Source organism: Diorhabda sublineata, chromosome 7 (assembly GCF_026230105.1).
Source record: "Diorhabda sublineata isolate icDioSubl1.1 chromosome 7, icDioSubl1.1, whole genome shotgun sequence".
In the NCBI taxonomy this organism is placed as follows: Eukaryota; Metazoa; Arthropoda; class Insecta; order Coleoptera; family Chrysomelidae; genus Diorhabda; species Diorhabda sublineata.
The window spans coordinates 15,082,645-15,106,796 of record NC_079480.1 but is presented as its reverse complement, the minus strand read 5'-3'; the positions used below and the strand labels follow the sequence as shown (position 1 = coordinate 15,106,796).

General features: G+C 33.6%; 1 protein-coding gene across 1 annotated transcript in view; it reads right to left on the bottom strand.

Annotated features, from left to right (window-relative positions):
• Positions 1-22,728, bottom strand: part of LOC130446537 (protein c-ets-1-A-like) — a 242,736-nt gene extending 220,008 nt beyond the window's left edge. The window contains exons 1-2 of the mRNA XM_056782853.1: positions 22,529-22,728; positions 10,841-10,966 (exon numbers count right to left, since the gene is read on the bottom strand). Coding sequence (XP_056638831.1) covers positions 10,841-10,966 — 126 coding nt within the window. The 5' untranslated portion in view covers positions 22,529-22,728. The remainder of the gene's footprint in view (positions 1-10,840; positions 10,967-22,528) is intronic.
• Between the last annotated feature and the right edge of the window lie 1,424 nt (positions 22,729-24,152).

Genomic DNA, 24,152 nt, shown 5'->3' with positions numbered 1-24,152 from the left:
CAAAGAAAGTGGAAAGATACGGACGTAGTGGTAAGTAGCGAACGGGTAGGATTAGAAAATACTTTAGCAGCATATGCATAAGCATATGCAGCAAAGACACCAAGGCAAAGGCGAAATCGGTCATATAGATAAAACAACCATAGTCAAGCTTTGAGCTTATGAAAGCTCTGTAAACTCTAAACAGTATAGTTTCGTTGGAGCCCCATTGAAGGTGACTGAAGGTTTTAAATATGTTCAGCCTCTTTAGGCGAATGCCTTTTACATCATGAATTAGGTGATTCCAGTTGAGTCAAGAATCAAAAGTCATACCAAGGATTTTGCACTGATTCAGTGGGGAGTTATGAAAGAAAATTTGAGGTGAGTAAATAGAGAATTTTATCATTTGGCATGTAGATTTACCATGGCAGTAAATGATTAGGTCATCAGCGTATGGTACATATTTTACGGGAGATGGAAAGTTGACCCATAGCTCATTTATTGTGAGGATAAATAAAGTAGAGCTTAATAATGAAGCTTGAGGGATGCTAGTATTTTGGATGAATGATAATATGTTAACGTGAAGATTATATTGAGTTAGTTTATTCAGTATTGCACTTCTGGATATAGAGTCGAAAATAGTTGCAATGACATCCATATGGATATTTAAAATGACGTCCATATGGATATTTAATGCAGAAGAGATATTTGTTTGCAAGAAAACAAGGTTGTCGTGTGTTGTATTTTTCAAGGAGTCTGCAAGTAGTGCAAGTCAGTGAGATTGAACGGAAAGATTTAAGGGATGATGTGGATTTACCTGCTTTTTTAATTTGATAACATCATCAGGACCGGCAGCAGAATTTTTGCAAGATGATAGCGCGAATTTTAGTTCATTTAAATTGAAACCAACGTAATCTACAATATTGATTATGTTTGTTTTTTTAGTTTTCACAAGCTTTTGTCTACAAATTGTAATAATTTTTAAGCATTTCTCTATCTCTATACTGATAAACACTGTTTTGTTATTAATTTTTGCTTTTTTTTATAAAAAATTATGTCTTGATGTCACAAAGAAACCTGATGATGTGTCAGTTTTTTTCCATTTGTATATTATTGTTTGGTGGTATTTTCAAAACTTGGTATAAGTTTTCGTGTGACAAAAAAACTTTGTTGACCAGTCTATGCTCCCGTACTAAAGTACTGTTGGTCTAAAAGGAGTTAGCAAGAAATAGAGAGAATGTTACAAGTTTTACCTTACGATATCTGTATATATACCGAGGGTGTCTTGTAAGTAAGGTCGGTATATATTATTTTTAATTTTTTTAACGCATTTTTCGCAAACAAAGTGCATAGGCCCAATACGAACGATTCCATTAAGTGCTTCATTAATTCTTTATTGTACATCTATATATGCAATCTCCTTTTTCTTCAGTGCGTTCATGGTTCGAATGCTAGTTACTTTCCTGAATTGAAGAAGAAGATTTGATCGTCTTTCTGGTTGAATGAATACGTCAACAAGCAAAATTGCCTTATCTGGAATAAAGACCAGCAAGAAGCATTGGAAGAGCTACCAATGCATCCCGAAAAATCCACTGGTGTGGATTATATGCCATCTTCAAAAGCGACGATGGCCGTTACTGTGAATGGCGACCGCTACCGTGTGATGATTGACGATTTTTTTTGTCCAAAATGGAAGAATTAGACATGCCTGACATGTACTTTTAACAAAACGGTTCCACATTCCAGAACCGTCTTCGGTGAACAGTTTGGGGCCCGTCAATTGGTCGTTTAGATGTGATTTAACGCATTTGGACTATTTCTTGTGTGGCCTTGTTAATGCTTATTTCTAAAAGGATAAACCATCAACGATTGATGCATCGGAAGCCAATATTAAAGCATTTATTCGGGAAATACCACCCGATATGTAGTGTCAAAATTGGACCTTGCGCATGGACAAGACAATGCACCGATTCACAAGTCAATATCAACTAAGGTTAAATTGAACGAATTACCCTTCGAATTGCTACCTCATCCACCGTATAGTCCAGATCTGACCCTCAGTGACTACAAGCTTTTCACTGATCTAAAAAAAATGCTAGCTAGGTAAGAAATTCAGCTCAAATGAAGAAGGAATTTTTGAAATTGAAGCCTATTTTGATGCAAAAAACAAATCCACGGCTTCGAGAATATTTACTCCATCAAGAAATTGCGATTGTTCCAATAATTTCAAAGTTATAAGAAAAAAAAATGGATTTTTTCATGAATATTATATGGCAATAAGACACGAAGTTTGAATCCAAAACATCTATTATACAACGATCGATTTATTTCTAGTCAAAAATTTCAAATCTCTTCAGTTTAACCTATTAGGTTTAGTTTATAGTTTCAGTCAATGATTGTAATTATCTTTTTCCATCTGCTAGTCAGCCCACTGTTTTATTTATTTAATCGAACGAGCGTGAATTTCAAAATATCAATCTTTCTGCTTCGACTTTAATGATAAATCTAGTGTTGTTTTTTTCAAATAAATGGTCCAGACAAAGTTACAAAGAACACGAAAACACGAAATCTGTAAAAGTAAATCAAATAAATGAGGGTTAAAACGACGATTTTTTTTGTGGAGTTCATTTATCGAGCGTTAAAAGTGGAGGCGTTATTTTTAAATAGGTACATAAAACTATTTGAAAAAATAGTTTTTCGAGTTTGTTTTTGGATAAAAGGTTATTTATGTGGTTTTACATCAAAGGGCCCTATTTCTTTGAGGAACGTTTGTAAACGTAAATATTGAAAAAAATTATCAAAAATAACTATTAAACTAAAAAATACAATAAATGTACAATATATTTAAACAAAAATTATCAAGGAAGTAATAAACTAAATAAAAGTGAAATATGTACTTTACCGAAAATTAGTTTGATTTTTTTTTTATAAAATAAAATCAATCCCAACCTCAACAGAGATAAAGAGAGAGGATTTTTTTTAATACAATTTGCTCATGTGAGGGATATTTTAGGTTGGATCTTGATATAGGAAAAAATTTCCTCTGCAGAGTAACAATAAGGTTTTGGTGAATGTGATTCTTACCGAGCTTTACCACTGCCGGATGAGGGGCGAAAAAGCAAAAAAATTAAATAAAAAAACAAGGGCTTGACTTAACCAAACAGATTTTGGGGTTTTAATAGATTCAGTTTTTTAACGTAAGTAACTATGGGTACAATTACATCTGTCAACGACATCTTTTTTACGGAGAGATAAAAAAAAGGCGAGTAAAGATGTTGACACATCCGTTCAAATTAGCAAGAGGTCATGACCATCAATACCGATCTTGAAAACATTCTGGAACGGAGTGGAAGCAATCTAATTGAGTTTAATGCAGCAAAGACTTGGACAGTTGTATTTACAAAGCACTGCAGCTCAGGATTTAGTTTTATCTTGATATAAAACATCACCATCATTGCAAATTCGGTTATTTGGTGTTGAGGTTACGACTAATACGTCCTAGCATAGTCACGTGGCCGATTTAGGCAAGGCAGCTTCACAAAAATTTGGTCTACAATTCAAAACCAAATAGCTATATTCGTCCATATTTGCTAGCACATTTGGAGCACGGCTCCCAAGCACTGAAAATGCTCGACTCAATACATAGAGCAGTTCGACTTATAGGTTATCCAGAGTAGACCAGAAACTTGGAGAGCTTAGAGCATACAAGAAAGGTTGCCGACTACCATGGCAGATGCTCTATCCAGCATAATCCCGCCTAGAGCAGTTTTGCAGGACTCATCAGGCAGACATGGTTCTCTACAACCTCTAAGTTCAAGATAAATGAAGGCATCTCAGACACTACTCGAATTAATCGAATGTAAAAGGATTTACCTTCTAGTGATTGTTTTTTAAATAAAAAATCTAGGATCTAGGTTCAAGGGACGATGGTAATGAAATTAAAGCTCAAATGTCATTGAGGATTACATAATTTTATAGTTAAATAAGACATTCATCTAAATAAAATCAAAACAAGTTACTGAAGTTTTATTTACAACATCTCAAATTTGCAGACTTTCCGTATTTAAACTTAAGAAGACATTCTCAATCTATCACTCTTCTGAAAATAAATACAAGACATAATAATGTTTAACGACTTTTTGACACTGTTTTTTATTTCACATTTCAATTCGAAACGACACCAAAGTTAATAATTATGTAACGATGATTATTAGACATCCGGTATTTGTAAAAAAAAAGTTTCTTGCAATCACGGACCAACGTACCGCGTTTCCGGTTAGTTATATTGTAACCATGGTTATCAATTTAGTCAGGTTTTGGTTAACAACGGTTAAAAAATTAATGCGAAGGGCACATACATGTTAAATATTATATAATAAAAAAATTTAATAGACAAAAAGGCTCCAGAATATAACTATGATTACAGCTACTCAATTTACTCATAAATTTTTTAGTCACTGATCAAGTCAAGGGATCATACATTACTTTGACCTTATTAGGTGTCTCATTATCTTCGGAAATTAGAAAAAAAAAACTAATAGCAGCATCGGGAGTAATAGAGAAGAAACGGCGTTGTTGCAATACCTTCTCTTGTCAAAAACAGTATCAATGAGGATTGGACCTGTGCATTGTAGTACTACAAAATCCAGTTTGTCTTGGAGAGTTTTGGGAGGAAAACACGCGCCTTCGGTTGCTCCAGGACGATAACAACGAACAAAAACATATCCACGACGCTGCACATACGGGTATTTAAACAATCTGAGCGGCCATAAGTCCATTTTGCAAAATGCAATACCAAACTACCTAAACCGCTGGTTGAAGTAGATGAATAGTCTATGAATTATACCTGACCCCTTTCATCACTCTACCATGCAGGGAGCATCGCCAAGGCCATTCTCATTTCGACCGTCTTGGGGGATACATGTGATTGTTTTAAACGTTATTGTGAATTTGTCAACTTTAGCTGTAAATATTTTTGTTTGGACTTTTAATATTGAAAAAGTAGTGATGGATTTGGATATTGCAGGTAAATACTTACAAGTTTTGATAAAAATCAAATATTTTCATTTTAGTTTTATGGTAAGAGTTCGATTTTTAAGAAGTTATGCACATTACAACATTTTTTTATTTTTGTTTAATATTATATATGTTGTGGTATCAAGTTAGATCACGCTATATTTTTCCATTCAGTAAAAAGCTTAGAGCTTTAAGAATTGGCAAATTAAAAAATTTGTGTCTGTGTTTAGGAAGAATTTCCTTTTTTAAAAGCTTAAAACTAATATTTAGGATATTTATTATATAGACTAAGTGTTTGAAGACATTTTTGCGTGTTTTTAGTAAAAATTAAACAAATATAAAAACCTTAGGAATGTTTTCATACATTTGTTGTTAAAAAATTAGTTTTCTAAGCCGTGTGAAAATATCTGTAAAAAACACTATTAAGATGTTGGTGCAGTTTTAAATTATATGTTTTTGTTTAAGTTTCACCTAGTTCTTCGGGGGTAAGAGTTGTCACTCGAAAATACTTATTTGAATGGATGCAGAGACTGAATTTACCTAATTTGGAAAAAAAACTTAATGGTTTGAAAGAGCAACTTTTGTTAGGTAAAGGTTATACTGAAGAGCAAATTAATAACTTCAAGCGCACTTTTGCTTATTTTAAAACCCAAGTGAAACAAAGGTGGTTGAAATCCCACAAAAAGGAGGATGTTTTTATCAAGTACAACCGGACGTGGCTAGAAGGAACCATTCAAATTCCTGTAGCTGGGCAAAGCCGACCAGGCCGACCGCTCAAGTCATTTGGAGAATCTAGTGAGCGCACCAAAAGAAGAAAAACCGAGGAGATTCGGTCGACATTAGATAAGGAAGTTATTGTTCATGATGCTCAGACTGAATTGAGAAAATCTGGACACTACTCCAAAACGTGCAACTAAGTACAAAAAAGCATTTTGTGACTCTAAAACTAAAGAGGTAGAGTCACTTACTGTAACAAAGGCTTTAGCTATGTTTGTTGATGCAGACTTAACTCGTCGACAATACGAAAGCATTAGAGTCACCAACAAAAAGTTTTTTCCATGTTATTCCCTTTTACAAAAGACAAAACAGATGTGTTATCCACCTTCGGAAGAAATTAGAGTAACAGCTACATGTGTCGAGTGTAATTTACAGCCTTTAATTGATCTGACCATTAAGCGCTTATCTATGTACCTGGAAGAAATCCTAATTAGCATAAAAGAAGAAGAGACGGACAAACTAAAAATTATTTGTAAATGGGGTTGTGACGGCTCCCAATAATCCCAATACAAACAAAAATTTGAAAATGATTCCGATTCGGATTCAAATGTGTTTCAAAGCTGTTTTGTACCTCTGAAATTGATTGGTGGAAAAAACGATGAAAATGTACTCTGGGAAAATCCAACACCTTCATCCCCAAGGTACTGCAGACCTATAAGATTCCGATTTCAGAAAGAAAGTGTCGATGTTACGCTAGAAGAAATTGAGTACGTAAAAAAATCTGCGCAGTCACTAAACCCAACAGAAGTTGACTTAAATGGACAAAAGTTTTTGGTTAAGCACGTCTTCATCATGACAATGGTAGACGGCAAAGTTTGCAACGCGGCCACTGGCACTAAATCTACATGCAAATGCTATTTATGTGGAGCGACATCCAAGGAATTTAATAACTTGGATGTTCGAAAAGAAGTTAGTCCTGAGACTACAGAATTTGGGTTGTCAGTTTTACATGCAAGGATTCGTTTTTTTGAAAGCATTCTTCACTTAGCATATAAATTGCCAGTAAAAAAGTACTGCGAAAGAAAATCTAAAGCTGAAAAATGTCTAGAAAAGGAAAAGAAACTAGAAATCCAAGCTAGATTTCGCAGGGAAACAGGGTTACTGGTTGATATGCCAAAATCAAATTTTGGCAACACAAATGATGGCAACACGAGTAGAAAATTTTTTCAAGTGGGTATAAAATCGACACAGACAAATATGACCATTACGCAATGGATACTGCTCGATTGTATGTAAGTTTATACCCTTGGCACCCAATGACGCCAACCATGAACAAAATACTTATTCATGGTGCAAAAATAATAAAAGACGCATTGCTGCCCATTGGACAGCTTTCTGAAGAGGCTGCGGAAGCGCGAAACAAACATTTTAGAACATACCGTCAAGATTTTGCTCGAAAATTTTCCAGGGAAAACTGCAATAGGGATATTTATAATCGGTTGCTTCTAAGTTCGGATCCCCTTCTTACCAGCATGAGAAAAATTAAAAAAAGAAAAAAAAGAAAATTGGGTTCCTTTTTACCCGAAACCGTTAGTTTAATTGTAGCCGAGAAGCCAAATGAAAATGAAGATTCTTCAAGTAGCGAAGAAGAAAATATTTTCGATGACTAAAAATGTTTTTGTTATTTGATATTAATAAATATGCTCAAATAACACATTTAAGAGTTTTTTTTATATACTAATATCATTTAGAATCAATAGAAGCAAAAATATATTTTTGACCGTGTAGATCGTTCAAATACCCGTATGTGCGCTGTGGATAAAAAAAATGATCAACATCGCCTACAAATACGACTTGGACTAGTCAAGTATCAAGATCTTTTCAAATTTCTAAAAATGCAATGATGAAATGTTTCATTGTTAAATTTATAAGTGTCAGTGATTACTCAAAAGACATCATAACTACTCTCGTCTTTATAAACGGCCAAGATTCGTCCTTCTGTAAAGCTGGACTCCCAAGCATGAGGATGAGGATGCTACATCAGAAGAGACCTGCGTCGAATCTGCAATTGCCATCATAAATTTTGATATTTCTAATGGTGAACGTACTCAGAACGTGTGGTCATTTGAGTTGTTTACAGACACTCATCTTGGTCAAAACTTTCGACGTGGTTTAAACCAACTCGCTTCAATTTTTGGCGATGAAGCACCATCACCGTGTTTTAGTGGTTTTCCGAATTCGATCGTGGTCACAATTCGCTACAAGATAAATTTCGTGAAGATCGTTAATAACAATCGACTGTATAGGTCTTTCGAGACGAGTCAAATCCAACAAAGCACTTCGTATCAAATGGTACACGATTTTCAGCAGTCAAAACATCGAATTGATGGCTCATCCGCCGTATAATCCTTGTTTGGCACCCATTGAGTTTTTTATTTCCGCAGATCAAAAATTAACGTTTTTCTACACTTAAAGAAGCGGTTGATGCGTTTAAATCACATATTTTGAATGTATCTTAATCGGAATGGAAAAAAGCTTCTATATTTTTTCTTATTTCTTTGTGTTATAAACTTTATTTTATCTATAGTCATCGGAAGGCGGATACCTGAGGATATTTCTAGATACGGTGAAAACTTGAAGAAAATAAATCGATGGAAAATAATCGAACGTCCGCCGACTCATTTACAACAAATTCGAGTTCTTTCAGGCGTTCAAATTTAGAAGTGTAGTCCGGAAACAAATCGGGTACTTGAAAAAAAAATACACTTCTACGTGACTCTCTTGATGTTGACAATTTAATGATCGCTTTTTAGAATAGATGGCACACGCATTTCCTGTATTGTAAATATAATACATCCGACGAAAATAACGCATTCGGTAGAAACCTAAACGTTCCCACTTATTTTTCATTCGACCGTGAAAATTACAGATTCAAATTTAGAATAGGTCTAACTATCCTTTTTGTATATTAACAGGGTGAAAGGGAAATTGAAAAGGTTGAATTTTGAATGGATGTAATGGGGAAAAATCTACAATCGAATTGAATGATCCCCTTCAATATACTTTCATCTCCATGCTACACACCTTTCCATACGTTTTTCCATTGATCGAAGAAGTGCTGGAAGTCTTCTTTGGAGAAGCTCTGGTTTCCCGCTCCCATCGACTCTAATCGGGTCTCTTTTAAAGCAGATCTTTTTCAAACCTTTCAAGGAAAAATGAGCAGACGCGTTGATGCAAGAGCTTTTGATCAGGAGTCAGAATTTTTGTCACCAACTTCGCACATATTTTTGTCATGTGTAAAATTTTAAAACAGTCAAAAGGCGATCTGTGCGCTGGTCATCTTCAGTGCTCTCTTGGCCTTCACTAAAGCGCTTACATCACTCAAAAATACGCGCACGAGATAGAGAATTATCCCCATAGGCTTCTTGCAACGATTTATAGCACTCAATTTTTTCAATTTAACGAGAAATTTGAGATTGGTACGTTGCTCATGGCACTTATGAAACCCATTGATTTAAAAGAAAAAAACCATTATTTTCATTACAGCTCACTCATTTTACGTGCAAAAGACTTTTAACATTACTCATATTGAAGCTTGTTTCAAGCACTACAAAACCTTATTTCATTAGAAGGCATAAAATGTATCTGCTCACCGCTAAACGGCATTGACTATATCATAAAATTTTCGTTTCCGAATTTTCAATTTCCAATAACTTGAGTATTGAGTTTTTTGAAAAACTTTATACGACATTTTTTTCTCAAAATTAGGCCTTCTATCGATATTAGAGGTAATTTTTGAAAAAAACATGTTTTGGGACGTACATAGACAAGATATCTAGATACCTAACGCACTAATCGTGTTTAGGGTGCCCTCTAGGCGCGCAGTCTCGTTATTTAATAACCAGACCTCGTATTCTTATACAATGTGTGTGAAACAACTTTTGTGTATGATAAAAATTCCCAATTCAATTTCAGCCCTGCTTGGTAAAAAATTAGTTTCTAGACTAATGGTTTTGGAAACTAAGTATTCGAAAATTGTCAAGAAAACTTATTTTTTTTCGCAGTAAGTACTTTTATATGGAAAATACGACATAAAGTTATTAAGAAGTTTAGAGTTAACAGTTAGATCTCTATGCCTTCTTCCAACAGATCTACAATTTTCCCCTAAATTATGAGTTGTTGCTTCACCAGTTGGCACTAGAGCTCGGTGTGGACCTTAGCCTCCTCAACAATTCACTACCAAACTAGTCTCTTCTTCACCAACGTATCTCAATTCTTTACATTCATTATTTAATACGGGTTCTGCCTAGGCTTTCTTTGAATGTGGTCAAACCATTTCAATCTCTGAGCTTCAATGAATGGTGATGTTTTTATGACCTCGTAATTTTCCTATTATTTCAGATTTTTCAGTCTGTTTTGTTCATTCTAATTCCTTAATTCCTACATACATTCTTCTAATAAATTTCCTTTCAAATATTCTTAATTTTTCTTCTTAGTCTTTTTGTTTTATAATCCAACATTCACTGCTATAAGTTACGATTGGTCTTGATTTTAACATGCTTGGTTGTTTATATTTTCTTCGGGGGAAAAATTATGATCTGTAGGATCTCATTTTTTGGACATCTTATTATGTGAGCAAAATATTGACGTTTTCTTTTTTTTACTTCATGAAGGATCTCTACGTCCTTTTCAGATCATCTACATGGTCACATAATCCAAACAGAATCTGTACAAAGTCAAATTTTATAACTTTTTAGGAGAAGTTGTCGAACAAATTCTGTTTGTCTTAAGGGAAGCTAACTTTAGAGAACAGAAATAATTTTTGGGAATTAATAATTTTTTCTGACGAAAGTACTTTTACAACCAAGGTTTTTTGGAAAATTTACGAGACAAACTTGATTTTTCAAAACTTAATCTAATATAGAAATTAATCTTTCGTGAAACATGCTTAAATATAAAAACATAGAAGTTGGAATAGAGGATTTTTTAACTTTTACAAGCGACCAAAAATGAAGGTGGAAAAAATTTGAAAACTAATTAATTGTAACAAAATCTTTTTGATGTATAATAATTATGTTTTAAAACTCTCATATAAGGAAAATAAACAAAACAATTAAAAAAATGTACTTACTTTTGAAAATACTTGTTTATTGAAAGTCACTTTTCTTTGATTCGACTTTTTAAGAGGAGGACTTTCATAAAAACCCTCGTCTTCAAGGCCGTAATCGAAAGAGTTTTCGAATGAATCCAATTCCATCTAAAAAATAAAATGTGTATATAGTGCAGTCCCAAAGTATTGAATAAATTTATTTCCCAATTTCATTTACTACCAACAACACATTCTTAGACACACGTTTCGATAACCAAATTATCGTCTTCAGGGTGATTGTTAGAGTTAGTATAGAGTATTCAGTACGAATCTCACATCAAATTACAATCCGTCACTAAATTTATTTACCTTTGTTTTCAACCACTAGGTATTTGGGGGATTCTATATTCAGAAATACAGAATTTAAAAGTTGGTAATAATAAATGTTTAAATTGTACAATCATACTAATATACAAGGTTCAATATCCCAGCTAGAAAGTATTCAAAATTACGAGGGCCGTTTTTTACAACCACCGATCGCTCCGTGTAGACGCTACGCGGACCTGTAGGCGACTGCGAAGGTCTCGCACTACACACTCCGCTATTGTTAACTTTCAGGCGTCAGTCGGCGTTGTGTCACAGCCACGTAAACATGTCCGCCATTATTGATGCTCCCGCCAAGTGTGATTCGTTTTGTACAGGCCGAAGGCCATAATGCTGTAGAAATCATGAGTGATGGTGTTGTACGTGAATAGTGTCGAAAGTTTCAAGATGGCCGTAATGATGTGAATGATGAAGGAAGCCATTGACGCAAATCTGTCGTTTCGGATGAACTTCTGTTCCAAGGTTTATTTCGTACTCTACTTGGATTCATTGGCGGCAACTTTCTTCTAAGAGGGTATTGAAAAGCTTGTCCATAGTTCCTATCACCGTGATATAATGTTTTGACCTTAAAAATAAGTGCTCTGTACTTTCAAGCCTCAGAATGATACATGGAAAATCACGTTTCATGGTGATGGTGCGAAAATGATAATTCTGAAGACTATGCCGGTTAGTGATCAATTCTAGATGAAGTAGTATCCTGCTGCCACCAGTCTCACTCCAAATATTTATCGCCTCGCAGCGGTTTTATCGTTTTTCTTGTCAAGAGCTTTTGGAGTGAGCTGGTGGCATTCGCACCAGAACAGCAGTGAACCCTGGAACTTGCAGTTCCAGAGGGAAGTCATACGAGGCGATACGTATTTGGAGTGAGCTGGTGGTATTCGACGGCTCTTTGAGGGCACAATGAATCACTCAGAATTCACAATCAGAATTCATCATAGTCTTCAAGTCTCTTAGTCTCGCACCCTCATCATAAAACTTATGAGGCTCATTATGAGGCTTGAAAGTACAGAGCACTTCTTTTAAAGTCAAAACATTTCTTTACAGACATTCATAACTCATATTTTCACATTTATTCAAAATATTTTCATAATTTTTGACTATTTTAGTTTCCCAAAAACTGACTACCAAGCAGCTTCTACTTTGACAGATAAGAGACTTTCAAATTGAGAATCTTTTATAACTTTAAGTATATGTTGCTCAACATATATTCCCACTTTGTATTTTTCTTTTGTAATACAGGGTAGCGTAAAAGGTGGTGCAAAATTTAATTTTACAATTCGTCGTCTTTTTTTCGTTTTCAATAATAAACATGTGTCTAAATGATGACCTTCTCTACGACTAAACGGATATTCTCCTAGAGTTGATTTATGATTCTCAGATTATTACTGTAGACTTTGTACTTGAGGTATCCCCACAAAAAAGTCGAAAGGCATTAAATCGGAACCAGGAGCGGGCCATGGAATATCACCTCTTTTCGAAATCAGTCTGCAGGAAAGCATTTATTTCAAATTTACCATAGAGCCATTTGACATGTGACTGGTAGCTCTGTCTTGTTAAAACCAAGTCGTGGAATTCACTATTTTTGAGGTTTGAAGTTCTGGAGCCAAAGACAGACAACAAATCGTTCGATATTAACAGAGATGTTGTGCCTCAAAGAAAAAAAAACCAATTACGCTTCTACCAAAGATTGCTGCTCATATTTTTAATCTAGCAGTAGTTTTTGGTGCATTATTCCAGTAAGGAAAAATTAACTTTATCCGTAATATTATTGAGATAAGCCCGATAATAATAATTTAAAATTATCAAACTTTAGTTAGTAAACATTTTTGAAAATATTTGATAAAGCACTTTGGAAATTATTTAAATTGAATGACTTTGTCGACGAATTAACTGCCTCAGACACATTACAAATCGAGATATTCGATTTTATAATGGGTGTACATACATTTATGGTAACTGTGAAAGAAGAAGAAGATAAACATTATGTACTTTTGTTCGTGTGTCGAGATTTACAATCTCATTAACTCGACATATTATTAAACAAAAAATATCTACCGGATTTAACAAGTTTCATTATTATTTTGGAGGAAATTATGTAACACGATCTGAATCAGTAAATATTTACAGAGTTAGCGAAAGTGAACCCCAATAATTATTGAGAAATGAGAAAAATACCTGAACATTATACGACTATTGAAAGTAATGATTTATTTGATGAAATTAACAAAACAAATGATTTCATGAACAAAAGAAAATTTAATCTTAACACAAATATCATAGGAAGCTTTTTGTATAACTGTCATATTTTGATGTGAGTTGATTACTTTTTGATGATAATTTGCTATGAACTGACCAACATAAAGCAATATTGTATACAGTTGACGGTTTCTATGAAAATATTCAGTTCCCATAACGAGCACTGGTAATAGTAAATTCCTATTCATATGGGAGAGACTGCAAAAAGAACTATGAGCTCTAAGTTCCAATATCATAAAATCCAAACTCGTTTGAGATTGCCTAGAAAACTTAAACAAGCAAGGCAAGATAAAGAAAATGGATTCAGGGAAACACCGAAATGAAGGGAATGAAATAGCTGATAAGCTCTCTAAAGCGGGCGCAGACCAGCCCTTCGTAGGACCCGAACCCTTCTTGTGGTATCAGCTACGTAACAATCCATGCAAAAAACACAGGAAAAAAGGTGATGGGAGAAAAACCAATTATTGGGACAACCTACTGGGACTGAGACAAGCAAAGACTCTTCTGGGAAAAAATAAAAGACGAAGATCTCTGGCAATTAAAGCCATTGCACATTCTAGAGGAGTGAGATTAATGGATCAGCTGTAAAAACTGGGTTTTCCAGTATCGCAGCAAGGAAAAGAGACACGATAGATCCTTTGGATCGCAGTGTGTGCGAGACCCCAAATCTATATACATATGAATTGAATATTCTCCTTTAAGCTGAAACTAGTGGTAGGTAATCAGTCGAACGCAGAACAATCAGGAACGAACCAAGAGTCTGGTCAAAATACCGGTTTCTAAAATACGAATTCGTCCACGATATGAAACGTCAAGCTGGTCTTTATGATAGAAGAATTTAAAGTTTGGCGTTGCAGTGGTCTATTGTTTTTTTTACATGTTTTTGTCACGGCGGCAATTGGTTTTTATTGTTTTTTAGAACCAATTTCTGGCAAGGCTTTTTTATTTATTTGTTTGTTTGTTTGTTCACTATCTAGGACTAATCGAGATATTCTTTTTGGTATAAATATGTGCTTGTTTAGCAGCGAGAATTCAGTATATAATTCAATGTCAATTTCTGAGAAGTAACCCTGTAGGGTTGTGATGAAATAAAAACATGCACTTTTAATGAAATAATAACTGTTAAACAGCTTTTCCTTAACTATTCTATAAAATGCAATGTTTTGTTTAACAAATGATGATGCAGGAGAAGAATCAATAAACTTTGAGTATGCCTTGTAAAGTTTTTATTCAATAACGTTTTCCTGAATGTCATAAGCAGGTATTAATTCTTTTGGAATAACCCCTGTACTAGTTGTTTCAGATCTAACGTTTTCTGATCAATAATTGTCAGAAAATCATTAATTATTATTATAATGTAGAAATTAATGCACTCGAATAGCGACACAAACGTCAATTTTTCAAATAAGATTGAATTAATAAAAATACTGATCTCTATACATATTTTCAGACAGACCTTCAAATATGTTTATACAGACAAATGAAAATTAAAAATTCAATCTTCTCTATAACGACAGGTGCGATCATAGAAAAAATAAAAATTAAAAGATGATACAATTTCAAATCTTTTATGACGGCAGCTAAGGGTGGGTCCCATAGCCGGTTCATACTCGCCTCAGTTTTAGAGCGTTTTTTAATACGTAGAATCGATTTTTCAAAGGTGCCGAGCCCACATCTGATCGAGTAATTTATTATAAACAATTTAATTGCTTATAAAGCTGTAACTCTTAAACAAAGAAAGATTTAATAAAGCTTTCAAATAAAAAAGATTGATTTTAAAAATATCTACATAAATATCTCCAGTTTTTTTTAAATCAATATTTTAAAAGTTATATATATCAATATAATGTAAAATTATTGCAGAATTGACGTTTTTTCCCACTTAACTGCCATTGCTTGGTCCCTACATGACGTGGAAAGATTTAAAGCAGCTCAACAGAAACAGAAGAAATTTGGTAGCAGCATATTTTGTCCCGACTTTGCTCATTTTAATATTAATTTAATATATTAATATATTTTTAGGACCATGAATGATTGACTAGTAATCGCGGGCGCGAACTCTGATTGCGCAGTTTAAAACCAGCATAACTTTACGGCTAAGAGTCGAAAACATAATTAGAAGTGGTCATTTATAATAATTAATAAGCACTTTAAGCTACTATAAGGTGCATCTCGTTTTATTTAAATTTATTTAACCTTAAAACATTTATAAACAAAATACGGTGCCTTTTTTCCATTCAAATTTATACATTCAAACTTCTTTAACTTTGTAACGGATAATATTTAAACGTTCTACCACATATTATTTTGAAGCTTAAACTTTGAAGTTTAAAATGAGCTTTAAATCTTTCTACGTCATATAGGAACCAAGTAATGACTGATATAATGTAAAAAACGTCAATTTTGCATTTAAGTTGACGATAACTTTTTGAATATTAATTATTTGCAAAATTGTAGAGACCTTTTTTGTAGATCTTTTTAAAACAAATTTTTTTTATCTGAACCTTTTTTTCATATTTCTCTTTGTTTAAAAGTTATAGCTTCATAAACAATTAAATTAATAACAATATTATTATCAAATTCCTCGTCTAATTTGGTTTCGGCAACTTCGAAGAATGGATTCGACGCATCAAAAAACGCTCTAAGGGGGGTATGAAACTGCTACAGGACCCAGCAGTGAGCTGCTTTAAATCTTTTTACATCATGTAGGAACCAAGTGATTTTCACAAATCTAGAAGACCAGGACTAGATTTTTACAGTCATTTGACCTACAAGGATGGTCCCAAAAGTACCTGGCCTGACCTGGAGAAGGCGGTAGTTGCTTGGAAAATTTGTCTACGTTATGATCCTATTTGAAAGGCATTAGCCAAAACAATATAAAAATTGAACTAGATTCTACTCTGGGTAAGATTGCTCCTTTGTTATCGACAGTAAAATATTGGGTAGGAAAGTTTAGGCGAGACCGTACGACTTTCGAAGACCAGCATCGTAGTGGTCGACCAAATGAGATGAGGACTCCAGAAATCCACAAATCCATAGTTCAACTTTTAAGAAATAAAGAAAGAAAGAAAACAAAATACACCCAGCGCCCCATTAATTATGTTTTTGTAGGAAAAAGTTATTGGTCCTTATTTCTATCGCAGGAATTCAATAGCTGCGTGATATTTGCAACATCTTTGTATAGCAATGCTTTTAATTGCCCGATTCACCAATTTTTCTTGTTCTTTTTTGTTATTAATATTATCAAATCCAAATTATTGATAACCAGATGAAACCGTTTCATTCCATACCCTCCTAAACTCTTAATTCTACCAAGGATTGCCGGGTGAAGTCTCTAACTCTGAGAAATGAGTTGAGAAGATAGCTAGAGGCTTTGCTCTCTGTTGTGAAATACAGTGAGGTCTAAAACATATTCTACTCATCTCATAGATAGGTTATAGTCGAAGCTCCATAAAAATAAATGAGAAAATTTAAGTCGAAACAACTGTCAATATTTTCTAATTGACATGCGTAAAAATTATTTTATCATTCTGTAAACTTCATATATTTACTATCGTTTGTAAACTCTCTGTTTTAATGATATTTATTTATTAATATTTGTCGTGAAATCCGACAACGCCGCCGAGGGTTGACACCCACGTCCCGCAGCCCGTTATAAGGACAAGGGCTGTCGAGTGAAATGATTGTTGCAGTCTGCAGACCACCTGTTGTCTTTATGTAACCGGCTCAACTCATATTCTACCAGATTAGGTTACGAAATTCTCAAATTCATCTTTTACCCAGTCGCTGTGGTTCGGGTTCGCATACGTATAACGTTTCTACGTCGTATATTTTCTTTTTGTTTTAAAATATTATTAAGGTGTGTACCCCCACGTCCGTTGCATTCTATCAACAAAACTAGGTTGAGGATATGGCAATAAATTTTTCAATACAACAAAAAATATATTTTGTAACGTTTATTTTAATAAAGTTAGTCCACACAGTAGATAAATTCGATAATAAACTTATGGAACATGGATAAAGTAGTATTTATTAAAATGGAAGTGAGATAAAATAACAAAGACCTTCGAGAGACGTGTTTGCACAAGATACCCTAGGAAGGTAAAGCTTTTAAGAGAGCCCTTGTAAATATAACTTTTTCTACATTTAAGTACCTAATATCTATATTAATATGGCGACAGATAAGTGCCCGGTAGGGTTTTATCAAAGAACTTTGTAAACCTCCACAAGATGATGGTTTATGTTTCTTATTAACATAAAAGAAGTTTAAAGTTAGGTTAGGTTATAAATGAAACTATTTTTAATAAAATCAAAAGGTAAATCGAATAGGAATAATTCGAGCTAACAGTTTTGAAAAGATTTCGATTTATTATTCATTCTAAAACATAGAAAAAAGTGATTATTTTCATTTAATATTAGATACACATACGAAAGTTGTTACTTTCGAGTTATGGCAGCACTGATGCGATTATGTCAAATCTGACATGAATACTTCAAATTTTGACATTTTTAATGGTGAACGTACTCAAAACGTTTTGTCAAACGCGTGCTATTTGAGTTGCTATACTTGAAACATTCATAAAATTTGTCACTATTAAAAGCTTGTCAAGCTTTATGATGGTAATGTCAGATTTGACGTATTCATATCAATGTTGTCATATGTCAAAACTTAAATATTCCAATGAAATTTGGCATGGCCAGTTAGTATAATTGGAGAAAAGTTTAATGAAAATTTTAAGACAATACTTTAAATAAAAGTGGATAAAAGACACATTTTTTTCTTTCTTTGGTAGTTATGGTCTAGACAACATAGTAATAATTCTCCATGGTAAGAACTATATTAGGTGTAAGCTCAAGTGAACGAAAAAGAAGGTACAAGAACTAGTACTAGAACAAGTAATTGATATTTTACGAAGCTTATGCAAGTGGTAGGAAATATAGGGAGTTTATTTACACAAGATAATGTTTTGAGAATGGAGAGAACTAAAAAAGACTTGAGAATAATTAGGAAAAGGTGGTTAGACGATATAATCGCTATAGCCGGAAAATGATGGACGAGAATCATGCAAAAAACTACAAAAGTTTAGCATCAGATACTATATTCAATTATCTTCAATTGTTGTTTTGTCAGAAACTGAACTAACATCTTTTTGTGATACGAGCCTCTCCAAATAAACACTAGATTTGAATTATAAATATTTAAACAGCTGAGAGTTTAGATTTAATGAAAATATAGCACTTTCCAACACAAAAATAATGAAAATTTGATCGGAATGATAGTTGAACCTCATCCACTATGGTACGATTGATTTTAAAAACAGAAACTCGATGATTTGGTTATCTAGCGAAGAATTGCAAATATTTTCGTGAAAATTCAGACATCGTGGACACGAATTGCAAATTTAAAGAAGCTCTATACAGGGATAATAACAAAAATAAGTGTGTTCGAAGCATGATGACCATACAAGGCGAAAAGAGTTCATGAATTGGATCATCGAATATCAACAAATATGATGATCTTCCGATTATATTTGTGTTAATCGATGAGTCTGGAGACTAATTCTCGGTATTGCGACTTGATCACAAAGTTCTTTTTACGGAAATCGGATGATATTGATTGGTTTCAACATTACAACCCGAAAATCAATTCAATTATTCATAATTTTCTGGTCAATTACTTTGTCATTACAAGTTTTACTAGTGGTCATCGTCAAATTCTTGTTACGAGTTATTTTATGGTAAAAGTTTAGATCAATAAGCTGCATGAACGAAATTCGGTCAAATATTTTGAAAAGAAGGAAAATTTCAACAAGCCTGTTGTGTTTTATTGATGGGTAAAGAAATTTTTGATAATTTGGCAGAAATATACCATTACATTAATTAGTTACATGATGAATCTATTTCGACAACTACGTCTCGTATTTTCAAGCTTCCACAGGACCTGCAAGAGTCTTGGTGCAAGACTGAACCCTGCAAAATCAAGACTAACCTGGTTTTGATCTTGCATTCAATCATTATTAGTTTCAGGTTATCAGTCTCTTATTATATCCGCTGACACCTTATTTGAAATATTTCATCAATAAAATAAAAAGATCGACGGATCATCTCGACCTAATATGATGACATAATCTTCGATTGTGAGGGTAAAGTTTTATAATAGTTCGTTCCAACTTAATATCTGAAAACTTATCTGAATTTACGCATCAATATTAGAGCGTTTGCGAAACGATATGCGATAAAATTATCTTTTTTTCAATGACATCGCGCCGAGAATCGATTTGTTCTTGATTCGCAAGTTTCTGACAGCTAAAGATCTAAGAGTGATATTCATACTGAATACACAACCACTACACCAACACTGTCTGACGCCCGTTTCGATAACCAAGTTATCGTCTTCGGAGATTGAAGATAAACAGTCTACTTTAAGTCTCTGAAGACGATAACTTGGTAATCGAAACAATGTAATTGTGAGTGTTGGTGTAGTGGTGTATCGGTGAGTAATACATGAACGAGCTGTGATTTATACCACAACAGCTGAAGATAAATGTTTTGTATTGATCAGTAAAAGCGATCGAAGACTCACGGTGCCAGAAATAGCAACTCAGATCAACGAATCTAGGGATGTGTCTTTGAGTATTTTTAAAGTGAAAAGGAGATTGAGAGAACTGGCTTTTTGGAAGGGTAGCAGTAAAGAAACCTCTTTTAAGACTTCAAAAGAAAATTGAGGTATAAAATTAGTTGAAGATCATAAAAAATTTGAGAGAGTTTTATGGAGTGATGAGTCAAAGTTCGTTTTCGTGTATCCTGACTATAAAGCACGGAGCCTCGGTTATGTTTTGGGGATGTTTTGGAGGAAGGGCGATTGGAGACCTGGTAAAAACTGAAGGGTTTTTTATGATAAAGGGCTTTAAAACATGTTTTGGGCAGCGCCTGATTGGTAGAAATGTATCTTTCAGCATGACAACGATCACAAGCAGTGCCAAGAGTATTTCAAAGAATTGGAAAGGAAGAATGTACTAAAAGTAATCATCACAGTTGCCCTTCTGGATCGATTATTTGCCAAAATTGTTATACAGAATGCCAAAATTGGGCATCGAAATAATAAAAGAAGCAGAGGTTTAAAAAGATGAATCAAAAAATAATACTCTTATCAACAGATGTTCTTTAAAATATAGATATCAAAATCAAACGTATTGTTTTTATTTGCTGTATAGGGTGGGCAAACACTTTTGATTGTTAGTGTACTTCCAGTCATGAATTTAACGTTGTAATAATACAAAGTCTAGCTAATGAATAACGAGGATGGTTACAAAAAATGGTTTTATTATAAAAATTATTCTACATTCCCTCCCTTCGCCACACACCTTTCTATACGTTTTTTCGATTGAAGCAGTGCTGGAAGTCTTCTTTGATGAGTGCCTTTAGGAGCTTTTCCGTTTTTTGCTTTACCGCTTCCATCGTCTCAAATCGGATCCCAGATCTTTTTCCTCGTATAAAATTTTTCTAATCGTTTCTTTATCGGTGTGTACAGCCTCGGCAATTATCCGGATGCTAATTCGACGATCTTCACGCACAATTTGCTTTATTTTGGTCACTGTTTCCGGAGTTAAATCAGTCAAAAGGCGACCTGGACGCTGGTCGTCTTCAGTGCTCTATCGGCTATCACTAAATCGCTCACATCACTCAAAAATATGCGCACGAGATAGAGAATTGTCCCCATAGGCTTCTTGCAACTTTATAGTACTCAGTCGGAGTTTATTTAAATTTAACGGGACATTTGAGATTGATACGTTGCTCATGATCCCAGATCTTTTTCCTCGTATAAAATTTTTCTAATCGTTTCTTTATCGGTGTGTACAGCCTCGGCAATTATCCGGATGCTAATTCGACGATCTTCACGCACAATTTGCTTGATTTTGGTCACTGTTTCCGGAGTTAAATCAGTCAAAAGGCGACCTGGACGCTGGTCGTCTTCAGTGCTCTATCGGCTATCACTAAATCGCTCACATCACTCAAAAATATGCGCACGAGATAGAGAATTGTCCCCATAGGCTTCTTGCAACTTTATAGTACTCAGTCGGAGTTTATTTAAATTTAACGGGACATTTGAGATTGATACGTTGCTCATGGTTTTCGGAACGAGAAAAAAACACGTTCGTTTGAAACCGCTACTGCACAAATACTATAATAGTGAAGGAAACATGTTTTGAGACACGCATAGATAAGATATCTAGATACCCAACGCACTATTCGTTTTTACCCAACCCGTCTAGTCGCGCAGTCCCGTTATTTAATAGCCAAACTTCGTATATGTATTAGTAACTATTCTGTTATTTTGATTACAATAGAATAATCCACTGTATTTTTGATAACACCTGGTATAATAACATTTTATATGTTCTTATATCAACATCACAGTTTTTAGTTAATTAATTATAGGTAAGAACGTACTATAATTCATAATTAATTATTATGTTTGTGGTGTTTGTTGACTCAATTTTTATTTTATAGTTTCTGATAGCATTTTTAAAGAAAAAAAGTATAACCCTTTTCGAAAACTCGACACCCTACGCATTGGTTTCGGGTTTCGCAGAATACGCTAGAAATCCTATTTGTTGAAATATTGACCTGCTGTATGAATTACATTTCTCGAACCGAGTAGGTATAAAGGAGATAAGTTCGTAATTTGCAAAATTCAAATGTATACTTTATCAGTTATATTTCACTTTTGTAGAAATTCTTATCTATTTTAAAAATAAATAAGTCACATTATATCGATATGGCAGAAATAAAACACGATGTTATAAGAGAAAATATTCAGACCGTACCGAAGCTAAATTTTCTTGGAACACCGCCAAATAAATAAACTGTAAACAGAATGATTTCAGAATAAATATAATTTGATATTAAATGCACTGTATCGACGAAAAAAAAGTTTGAACTAATTATATATATATATATATATATATATATATATATATATATATATATATATATATATATATATATATATATATTGCATTAACCTCCTACTTTAAGTTTGTTTGGTTAGAAAACAAATATAGTTGAACTTAACCTCTATGAACTCACATTTCATCGACGTTAATCCGATATATTCGTTGAAAGTTTGTAAACTACACCAATTTACACTATGTCCACAATAAAAATGTCACAATTAAACACCAGATCACAAATAAAAGTTTAGAGATAACGGCTAAAGCAAATGCACCTCAACAAAGTTCAACGATGAATGAATATTATCTGGTAGAGGGGATGCGATGACATCGGGCATATAGCTCTATCTCTTTTACTAATTGCAAACACTGTAAATATAAATTTTGATACAGGTCGTTTCGGGTAGGACACACTTTATCAATAGATTCATTTAAAAATTACAGATCGATATATATATATATATATATATATATATATATATATATATATATATATATATATATATATTTAGGAAAAAAAATGTAAGTATATTAAAAACTTTTGTGGCGTTAGCAATTGCTTAGAAATTGTGCAATAAATCTTTCTATTTTTATGATACGAGGTATCAAAAGTGATGTTATTAATTTAATTGCTACGGAAAAAATTCTTTCATATGTAGTGTGTCCAAGAATTTGAAAGCAACGTAAAAGAAATTGCATGCAATTCCTTGAAAGATCAAAATATTACATAGACGAATATTGCATGTTGTTTGATATGCAAAAATTCCAAAAGTAAAAAGTTTCCTAACCTCAAACTATTTAATATTTTATCGGCAGTTTAAAATTGGAAATAACAAAGCAAAGAAGAAGTGGCTAGTGCATCACTGGCAATAATTATATCTGTATCTGCCTTGCTTTTGGAGTCTGATGGACAGATTAGCTAGAGAATTAGACGTGAAAATATAGAAAAATTAGTTGAGAATGGATTAAGAAACATTTGCAAAACTCCTAACGAAAATAAAACGTAATTTTGCGCAGGCTCTTGAACAAGAAACATTGCATCTTGCATTGCATCATGTCGAGCGGCATTAACGCCGCTTGACGTTCAAGAAATTGGATGGAATTGAATATTTGTGTGCGGTTTAAAAATGAAAATAAGAAAACTAGGTAAAGTAAACAAGAAGAAATTGGTCAGTGCATCACTAGGATAAATTATAACTTCTGCTACTTTGCTATGGATTGTGGTAAACAGAAAAAAGTATTAATCAAAATCCTAACCTCAAATTTCATCCAATATTTTGTGCCTAGTTTAACAATGAGGATAAAACTAAGTATTCCGATCTGATCTGTTGAGCGAAAAGTAACTAGATTTCTCCCTAGAATTGCAACTTGCACGCAATAAAATGAAATCAAACCGATTAGGTTGCAAGTGCGAGATTTTACATGAAACAATCAGCTGAACTTCATTTGCGCACGCTTTTCATCAAGAATTATTGCGTCTTGCATTGCATTGCACGTTGTCTTGCATAATGTCAAGCGGCCTTTACGAAAGTGTCTTGCCATTGCATCATGGTTGCCACTAATCAAAATTTCCTAACCTAAAACTTTGTTTAAAATTTTGTGGGCAGTTTAAAAATGAAAATAACAGAGCTAATTGGAGTGAACAAAAAAAAATGGTCAGTTTATCAAAGGCAATAATTATATCTGCTGCTGCTTTTGGAGTATGATGGACAGTTTATTTGGAGAATTAGACGAGAAAATATAGGAAAATAAGTTGAAAA